Below are 10,620 nucleotides of genomic sequence, written 5' to 3'. Positions count from 1 at the left end.
CTCCACAATAGCTATAACATGGAAAGAGCCTAAGTGTCCATCAACAGATGAATGGATCAAGAAGATGTGGTTTATCTATACCATGGAATACTACATGGAACTGAGGACTGATGGATGTGGGGGGGAGGGGGGGATGGGCATGAAGGAGGGCACTTTGGGATGAGCACTGAGTGTTATGTAGAAACTAATTTGACAATAAACTATTTGTAAAAAAAAAAAAAAAAAAATAATATTTACTCAGTAGAATCCATGTGTAAAAATGATATAAAAGATCCATTTTTATAGCAAGTGCAATTTGTTATTAGATGTTTACACAGGAAATTTTTAAAACATACTAACTTAAAAAACTTTTTTTCTTGGGGCACCTGGGTGGCTCTGTTGGTTAAACATGTGACCTTGGCTCGGGTCACGACCCTGTGGTTCATGAGTTCGAGCCCCACATCAGGCTCTGTGCTGTCAGTAGAGGAGCCTGCACTGAATCCTCGGTCTACTTCCTCCTGCCCCTCTCCTGCTCACACTCTCTCCCTCCCCCTCTCAAAAATAAACACATGTTTTACAAAATGTTTTTCTTTTTTACACAAAGACATCATATGGCATTTTAGAAATGGCGACTAATAGTGCCTTATATTTTCAATTACCTACAATTGACTTCTTAAATAATTCTGAATATTAGAGTATGAAAAAAGAAATTAAGAAAGAAAAAATACACATGCAGTTTACACATTGGTGTTTTTTTCTTCATCGTTCTTTCGTCATCAAAACGTCCTTACTCTGACTTTACCTATGTTAGGACAACCAAGAGCAATTCACTCCGTAAAGTCTTACCTGGATGGCTACTTTGGGAAGAATTTTTGGGTGTCTTTTCTTCTTTATAACTGGATATTGGTTGGTGATCACTATGGGTAAGAAAGAGTGATAAATGATATTACTATTTTAATACTGATATGAAAAACATTTGCGAAATATATCAAATTCTTAAGAGTATTTCAAATATCAGAGCTAATATCAAAACTTGAATTACCCCATATACTTCAAATTGGTACGTTTTGTAAACTTTTCATTAAGTTAGTAATTAAAGAAAAAAACAGGAAGATGAACCAGTCATGAATTGAAGGCATTACAGCTTAGTCCAATTAGAATTAGCTAGCTCTAGGGGCGCCTGGGTGGCTTAGTCGGTTAAGCATCCGACTTTCGCTTAGGTCATGATCTCGTGGTTTGTGGGTTCGAGCCCTGCATCGGGCTCTGTGCTGACTGCCAGCTCAGAGCCTGTAGCCTATTTCAGAGTCTGTATCTCCCTCTCTCTCTGACCCTCCCCTGCTCACGCTGTCTCTCTCTCTCTCTCCTAGAAATAAATAAAAATATTAAAAAAAAAAATAATTAGCTTGCTCTAATGGAAACTGTTTTGAGCTCAGAAGTCCTAGCTCTAGACCCAATAGCTATGTGTTCTGGGGTAAGCCACTTCACTTTGGCTCAAAGTCTTCCTCTATCAAACAATTATCATACTGCCTTATTTTACAAGGTTGATAAGAGGATTGCATGAGATATTACACCCAAAACATGGCCTCTCAGGAAAGGTGGTACCCCTTCCTCTGGGAAAAGCAACAGGAGACTTTCCATGACCTAAGCCTAAGAAAAGACGCTCCGCAGGATGTAACGCAGGGGGCAGGCACACCTGGGGAGCTCAGTCGGTGAAGCATCCAACTCTTGATCTCAGCGTGGGTGTCGATCTCAGGGCCATGAATTCAAGCCCCATATTAAAAAAAAAAAAGGAAGAAAGCAGCAGGGGTAGAGATCTACTAGCAAAGGGGAAAAGAAAAGTCTGATCTCTTCCTGGAGCATCATTTGAACCTCCCTGACAGCTTAGAGTGGGCCCAACAGGTTAGTTGGGATGTTTCTTCTGGCAGAAAAGGCAAACAAGATCCTCAAGGGGTAACTCATAATGAGAATGTGGGCTAAGATATGGGTTCCACGGAAGGTCTCTGAGTGTGTCGGGAAAGGGGTGTGTGGCTACAGCCAGGAGGCCCAGCTGCCAGAACAGGGTGCTGGTGCTCGGGGATAGCCTCTGACCATATGGGCATGTGCAGTGAACTCAAACAAGTTGTAACTTGAAGTCTAAGTGTGGATCACCATGAAGACTGAAAAATCTGGATCAGCAAGGGCATCCCGGGAGCAAAGGTCAATCATGACCAGACTGCACAACCGGTTGCAACAGCAAAGCTGCAGCAACGGGACCAACGGAAACAGCAGAATGAGTACAGTGTCCTTTTTCCTCCAAATGTGGCTGTGAGACAGGACGGTCTCGAAGAGCATCTTAGGGTGCTCCTTAGGTTCCCGGACAATTCAAGGGACAGAGCACAGGAGGGAGCTCTAAAGAAAACTACAGTGTTTTCTACAAATCTGAACATTTCAAGACCCACGTAACGAGTGAGAAAACACAGACATGTCACATTATTTGTACCCCACGCATAGGGGTTACACTTGCAATGAAACGGATAAGGTTAGGATCCTGAAGGATGAAGGTCTCAAGAGTCCCGAGATAATGAATCCTGAACCCATTCCTCCTTCTAACGAGTCTATTCTTTTGCTTGATTGCTGGCTAATGCTGTAGACTAACTCACTGACTTTCCCAAACTGCCTGAACCAAACTATGAAACCCCATCTGTTCCATACGAAGTAACAATTAAATTATTTGAAGACGCCGTTTCGTAATCTCGAGCATTTTCAGAGAAATACATACGAAAACCATTAACGAGAGCATATTCATCTACATCCCACCCGTATATATCTTGCTTAAGAAGAAGCCTGACTATATTTGCTGACTTCCTAGTTGCAAAATACATGACGGCTGTTCTAAAATAACAGAGAGATAACTTCCCTCTTGGGAATTTAGAGTCACTGAAACAGCCCATCTGATATATTTTCTCAGGTAACTATCTTGCCTATCTGTACAGAAGTGACCACATTCATGTCCAAGTGTTCATCTTTGTAAATGATCTCCAAGGCTCAAATGAAGGGACCAAAAGGAAGCTTCTTGTCCCACTCGGGTCATGTATGATAGAAGTTGCTAATTTAAAGTCCCTTGATGAAGAAGACACTCTGCTGAGGTCACTTATCTGGATAGGTAAAGGTTTTCAAAAAGAATTCCCCATGTCGTCCTTAATCGGATACAGTGCACTCCAAAGCCATCTTGAGGTCAAGGAAGTATAAAAACTATCTGCAGGCTCAAAATGATACAATTCTAATGCTACTGGTAATGAAATAGTCACTACTGTGGTTAATGATGCTGAGAATCATATGGTAGACACGTAATTAAAGGCTATGCATCTAAGATCTCATTTACACACAACCACCCTCGAAGGATATATTATCATCCTCCATTGTGTATCAGGAAACGTATTTAGTGATGGTACGTAATGCTCCCAAGGTCACAACACCTAGCAAGCAGGAAGCTAGGAAGTAAACCTAGTCTTGTGTGAATCTAAAGCCCAGCTCTTTTTTTCTTCATCACCCATCTAGAACTTATCCTCATTAAAGGAAAAGTCTATTCAATTAAAGTTATCCTTCATCTTTCTACCCATAGGAATTAAAAATAAAATAAAAAAAATATACTGGACTGAAAAGGATAAAAACTGATGAGCCAAAATATCTGGTAATAGTAATTAATCATCACTTAGAGTTCATTTAACAACATCAGTATTCCTCAAAAAAAAAAAAAAAAGCAATTTAAAGCAAAGAATCATTTTTTTTTCTAACATTTATTTCCTTTTGAGAGACAGAGACACAGAGTAGAATATGGGGAGAGGCAGAGAGAGACAGGGAGATACAGAATCCGAAGCAGCTCCAGACTCTGAGCTGCCAGCATTGAACCCGATGTGGGGCTTGAACCCATGAACCAAGAAATCATGACCTAAGCCGAAGTCAGAGGCTTAACCAACTGAGCCAACCAGGCACCCCAATATACATCTTTTAGGGAAAAATATATATGAAGTGTAAATTCTTTTTTTTTTTGGTTAATTTATTATTTTGGTAAAGAGAGAAGGTGAGCATGAGAGTGTGGATGAAGGCAGAGAGAAGAGAGAGGGAAAGAGAGAACCCTAAGCAGGCTTTTCACTGTCAGCATACAGCCTAACGCGGCGTTTGAACCCATGAACCATGAGATCGTGACCTGAGCCAAAGTCCAATACTTAACCGACTAAGACACCCAGGTGCCCCTATGAAGCAGAAGTTAAAAAAAATACCATTAAAGGCTTAAGAAGCCCAATATTGTGTCATAAAGGAAACTAAAAGCTGAGAGTCCACCCTTTAAAAACTCCCCTATGATCCAGCAATAGCAGTGCTAGGAATTTACCCAAGGGATACAGGAGTGCTGATGCATAGGAGCACATGTACCCAAATGTTCATAGCAGCACTCTCAACAACAGCCAAACCATGGAAAGAGCCTAAATGTTCATCAACGGACGAATGGATCAAGAAGATGTGGTTTATCTATACGATGGAATACTACATGGCAATGAGAAAGAATGAAACCTGGCCATGTGTAGCAACATGGATGGACCTTGAGGGTGTTACGCTAAGTGAAATAAGTCAGGCAGAGGACAGGTACCATATGTTTGCATGTATAGGAGGATTAGAAGGAACTTAATGGAGAACCATGGGGGAGAAGAAGGGGAAAATTAGTAAGGGAGAGGGAGGAAGGCAAACCATGAGAGACCCCTGAATGCCAAGAACAAACTGAGGGCTAATGGGGGTGGGGGAGGAGGGGAAAGAGGGAGATGGGCATGGAGGAGGGCACTTGTTGGGATGAGCACTAGGTGTTATATGGAAACCAAACTGAGAATAAACTATTTTTAAAAAATAAAATAAAATTTATCAAAAGAAAAAAATTAAAAAATTAAACATTAAAAAATTAAAAAAACAACTACTGTACCTTTTAATATTATTAACTGTATATACATCAGCTTTCTTTTCTGCTAAAAATTCCACCATCTGTTCTTTGTTCTCATTTATTGCAAGGAGAAGTGGTGTGAGGCCTGCCTGTAAATGAGCAAAAACAATTTATAATTTATAAAATTACATATTTCCATACTGAATTTTAAAACTTACAAAAGATCCTCTAAACGGAGACATATAATACAACAGGAAATAAAAAATGGCCTCTTCATTCTCACCCCTGTGCTTTCCACCTGTTGCTGCTTCTCTTTAAATTAGCCCTTCTCCTTTGGGGGTCTGGGTGGCTCCGCTGGTAGCCTCTGCCTTTGGCTCAGGTCACAATCTCGTGGTTCATGAGTTAGAGCACCGCACTGGGCTCTGTGCTGACAGTGCAGAGCCTGGAGCCTGTTTTCGATTCTGTGTCTCCTTCTCTCTTTCTCTCTCTCCCCTCCTTCCCTTGCACGTACTCTTGTCTCTCTCTCAAAAACAAATAAACATTAAAAATGTTTTTTAAACTTTTTTATACTTTTTTTTTTAAAATAAAATAGCCCTCCTCCACCTTCAACAGATTATCTGCAGTCATTCTCCCAAACTCACTTCACACACTGACTGCTTCCAAGATCTTAGATTCTATCCGAGTACTTATCATGGTGATTGTCGTTCTGGTTCCCCGTCTAAACCAAGAGCTTCTTCTTTGTATTTTTTATGTTTTTGTTTTTATTTTGAGAGACAGAGACAGAAAGTGAGCATTGGATGGGCAGAGAGAGAGGGAGACACAGACTCTGAAACAGGCTCCAGGCTCTGAGCGGTCAAAACAGAGCCCGATGCGGGACTCGATCCCACGGACTGTGAGATCACGACCTGAGCCAAAGTCGGACACTTAACTGACTGAGCCACCCAGGTGCCCCTAAACCAAGAGCTTCCTGAGGGCAGGGGATATTTCTTATCTATCTCAAACTCCAAAACATAGCAGTAAATGCTGTATTTTTACTGAATTAATAACCTAAATGATGATCTCTGGAGGAGGGTTTCTCAAATTATATTCCAAATAATATATACTTTGCCAGAAGGCAAGTACTATGTATGCCCCAATGCAAAGATTTCATGATCATCTATGTTTGAGAAATATTACAGAACTCCATTATATGTCTAGAATTAGAGAAATCCATTTAAATCTGCTTAATCTCCATTTGATAATACATTTCGGGGCAAACATTAACCTTTGAGGAGAGTTTCAAGGATATAGTTTTCAGAGCTTTCTGAGAAAGGTCATGTCTCCACGTGATGCAAACCTGCTTCTCCTCTATCAATGGTATCAGGGTCCACTGACATCCGAGATGTCAACATAAGGCATTTCTGCTCCAAATGGGTCACTAAGGAGATGGGCTGTGAACTCAAAGAGACAGGCTTCAAATGAACCTTGATTACTTAATATTAAATCGTCCATGCCCTTCTCCTAGTATCTCATCTGATAGAAAGCTCAGTGTTAAGTGTTTTTCTCAATTATAATAATTCTGGGACCCTTATGCATATCTACTTCTAAAAAAATCTGTTTGGATTCTAGTTTCCACTGTAATAGCTACTTACTCGATATTGTAGGCAAAATATAAATCAGAAATAAAAATATCACGACTTATCAATAAAAATTCGAATACTGGTTTATACAGATCATTTTTAGCATCAGGAAAGCTACTAAATTATTTGCATTTTTAGTGAACAATGCTGAGGACAAAGATTATGGTGTCTGCAACATGCATAACTTATTCAAGTATAACCATGATAAATCTAATATGGCTTGCAAATATTCCACTAGGAATATGTTTATATTACACATAAGGAAAAAGGGTTTTTTTTTTCTTTTTATATCAATCTTTTATTCTTTTTTTTTTACAAATAGTTTATTGTCAAATTAGTTTCCACATAAGAAAAAGGGGTTTTTAAAACCAACTTATAAGAACACCTGGGTCGCTCAGTCAGTTAGGAGTCCAACGTTGGGTCAGGTCATGTCTCACAGTTTGTGAGTGCAAGCCCCAGAGGGGGCTCTATGCCTATGCTGACAGCTCAGAGCCGGGAGTCTGATTTAGATTTGGTGTCTCCCTTTCTCTCAGCCCCTCCCCACGCGTGTGTGTACCCTTGCTCACTTTCTCTCCTTCAAAAATAAACATTAAAACATAAATAAATAGACTAGACTAGAACAGAATAAAAAAACAACATATAAATTCTAACTTGGAAAATTCAATCTTATTCCTAAGACATTAACATAAAATACAAAACATATATTTAAATTATTATCTTGAAAATCTTAAAATCTTTATCAAACTATCCCAGAAAACATGGGTGCCTGGGTAGCTCAGTCAGTGAAGCGTCTGACTCTTGACTTTGGCTCAGGTCATGATCTCACAATTCATGAGTTCAAACCCAGTGCCTCCTGGGGATTCTCTCTCACTCTCTCAAAATAAATTTTTAAAAAATTACCAAGGATTCTGTGTGTAAGAAGAGATCTGATTAACATACTCTTCAAATATATATGTTTATATCATAAAACAATAATTGCAAACACAATGCTTATGGAGGCAGAGTAGGTGACTCCAGTAGGTGAAGAACCCTGGTGGGGACAGCAGCAAGCTGGAGAGACACAGGCCTCCTATAGAAAGGCAGCCAGTGCATAGCATACCAAACAGCAGTATGGGCTCAAAAAACCAGATGTGATTCTATAAGAAAAGTCTGAAATCCAGATTTCTGCATCAGTGTCATCATTTTAAATGCTGACTCAATTTACGGAGGAAACTAAATATATCCAAATTTAGTCAACAGCCCACTTGTATTTGGTTGTTCATAAAGCAAATATTTTTACGCAAAACTTTCTTAAAGGATCAGTATCATGTTTTACCAAACCCTTAGGCCCCAACATGTAATAAAAATTGGTATTAAGACTCATAAGAGGGGCACCTGGGTGGCTCAGTTAGGTGAGCATCTGACTCTTCACTTCAGCTCAGGTCATGATCCTAGGGTTGTGGGACTCAGTCCCACATCGCACTTGGCACTGAGTGTGGAGCCTGCCTAAGATTCTCTCTCTCTCTCTCTCTCTCTCTCTCTCTCTGTCTCCTCCTCTGCCCATGTCCCCCAGTCACATTCTCTCTGTCTAAAATCATTAAAAGAAAAAAGAGTCATAACACCCACTTTAAGAACTTTTCCAATGCTTATTAAAACTGCAATCTATTTGTGTTTAATTCTCCCAGATTATTAATCAAATAGACAAATTAGTTCACAAGAATGCTGAAACTAAATTATTCAAACAAGTCTCAACTGTATGGTCACTAGCTACATTCTGATGTTTAAAACTACCATTTTGACTATGCCAGGGCTATGTGAATTTAACAGACATTATAAGATGGTCTATCACATAGTTTCAACTAATAAAGAAGATTCAAGATTTTCTTGCAGTCTGGAAAACTCTGCTTGTAGTAACTATCTGGTAATAGAATGAATGGGTAACAAAAGATATAAAATCCTTAAAGGGATTAGACTCTACTTATAAAAAGACTACCCATAACTCTGGGTGCCAGTGAATGACTGATGGTTGGTTGAAAAATTATTCCTTAAGCCCACAGATATAGCCAATAATATTCATTTTCTTTTCTTTTCTTTTTAATTTTTTTAATGTTTTATTTATTTTTGAGAGAGAGGTAGAGATATTGTGGGCAGGGGAGGGTCAGAAAGAGAGGGAGATACAGAATCAGAAGACAGGCTCCAGGTGCTGAGCTAGCTGTCAGCACAGAGCCCAATGCGGGGCTCGAACCCACAAACTATGAGATCATGACCTGGGCTCAGGTTGGACGCTTAGCCGACTGAGCCACCCAAGTGCCCCAATAACATTCATTTTAACTTCTCACAGAGGCAGAGACCGATGAAAGGCTAATGTTTTTGGAGAGAGTTGAAGGAAGTAGCAATGTATCAAGCTGAAGGAAATAGCATATTCACACTCCAGCTCTTCCAGAGACTTCTTAGGTTTTTGACATCTCTAAATTGATATACTATATTTACCCATTCAGTCGTTCTTTTGATTTTTTTAATTAATTTATTTATTTTGAGAGAGAGAGAGAGAGAGAGAGAGCGAGCGTGTGTGTGAGCGAGTGGGGGAGGAAAAGGGAGAGAATCTCAAGCATCTCCGCACCATCAGTGCTGAGCCCAATGTGGGGCTCGAACACAAAAACCATGAGATCATGACCTGAGTGGAAGTAAGACGCTTAACCAACTGATCCACCCAGGTACCCTCTACTCAGTAGTTAGCTTTTTTTTTTTCTCCTGTTTTAAATGTCCACTTCTTTTTGAGAGAGAGAAAGACAGAACATGAGGAGGGAAGGCGCAGAAAGAGAGACAGCGACTATGAAGCAGGCTCCAGGCAATGTCTGGTGTGTCAGTACAGAGCCTAACATGAGGCTCAAATTTGTGAGCCACGAGAGGATGATCTGAGCCGAAGTCGGATGTTTAAATGACTGAGCCACTCAGGGGCCCCAATAGTTCTGAAGCAAGAGTTGTAGCACAATTTCAAAACAAAAATATTTCTAGGGATGCCTGGATGGCTCAGTCGGTTGAGCATCCGACTTCGGCTCAGGTCATGATCTCCCAGTTCACTAGTTCCAGCCCCACGTCGGGCTCTGTGCTGACACTTCAGAGCCTGGATTGGGCTTCGGCCTCTGTGTCTCCCTCTCTCTGTGCCTTTCTCCCACGTGTACTACTCTCTCCCCTTCTCTCTTTCAAAAATAAACAAAAAAATTTTTAAACATATATTTCTAAATATAAATGTCTATGTCTACATGTTACCAGACTTGCTCAAACTCTTCAAGGGAGAATTTAGGCCTGTAAAAAAATTTTTGCCAAACTTCCCCCAGGAGACTGGGATTCACCACAGCTCTAGCTAAGAGCTAGTGTATGAATCACATCTGTCTCATCTCTTATCTATGGGGCCAACTCCCTCTGTCATTTGAGGATTTAGCCAAAAGAGTGACTTATCAAAACTGCATTTTATTTCCCTGGGAAGGGGTAGAACAGGGACGAAATGTAAAGTCAAAATGCAACTTGATTTCATTACTTATAAACTTCTTACTTCCCGTCGAGATATTCTCGATTTCAGAGCAGAGTTTAGACTCCTCCCTAAGTGGCTGTTTCTGCCAGAACAGGACTCTATGCCAGTTAATTCTTTGTTCTTTCCTATCCTTGGCCACTTAACCAACCAGCTGTTCACTGCCAATCTGTTTCCTCAGGGTTCTCCAAAAACTGATCTCTAGGCAGGTTTACAATTCACTCTTCCCCTAAGTAACAATTATTATCCCTGAAAATTAAAGACGCCTTGCCTAAATATATGAACTGAAGGAAAACAAAACAAAAAACAAAAAAGCCTCTTTTTATTATTTCCTCTCACTTGCCAAATTCCCAAGTGGGTCCACATAACTCTGACTGCTCCCTCCTTTTCCCTCTTAAGGCTTGGCAAATAAAAAATAAATCCCTTCTGGGGCGCCTGGGTGGCTCAGTCGGTTAAGCATCCGACTTCAGCTCAGATCATGATCTCACAGTTTGTGGATTCAAGCCTCGTGTCAGGCTCTGTGCTGACAGCCAGCTCAGAGCCTGGAGCCTGCTTCAGATTTGTATCTACCGTTCTCTCTGACCCTCCCCTGCTCACGCTGTGTGTCT

General features: G+C 40.4%; 1 protein-coding gene across 10 annotated transcripts in view; it reads right to left on the bottom strand.

Moving 5' to 3' along the window:
* ANKRD26 (ankyrin repeat domain 26) overlaps positions 1-10,620 on the bottom strand; it is a 121,381-nt gene that overhangs the window by 104,220 nt on the left and 6,541 nt on the right. For 6 of the 10 annotated variants that reach the window (XM_039220490.1, XM_039220493.1, XM_039220492.1 and 3 more), the window contains 2 exons: positions 4,928-5,034; positions 826-896 (listed from right to left, as the gene is read on the bottom strand). In XM_039220490.1, coding sequence (XP_039076421.1) covers positions 826-896; positions 4,928-5,034 — 178 coding nt within the window. Of the gene's footprint in view, positions 1-825; positions 897-4,927; positions 5,035-10,620 lie in introns of those variants that run through there. The other 4 variants (XM_039220498.1, XM_039220499.1, XM_039220494.1 and 1 more) reach the window with 3 other exon arrangements.

Source organism: Hyaena hyaena, unplaced genomic scaffold, assembly GCF_003009895.1.
Source record: "Hyaena hyaena isolate Hyena2069 unplaced genomic scaffold, ASM300989v1 scaffold_896, whole genome shotgun sequence".
In the NCBI taxonomy this organism is placed as follows: domain Eukaryota; kingdom Metazoa; phylum Chordata; class Mammalia; order Carnivora; family Hyaenidae; genus Hyaena; species Hyaena hyaena.
The sequence above is the reverse complement of the archived record's forward strand: the minus strand, read 5'-3'. Positions and strand labels throughout refer to the sequence as shown.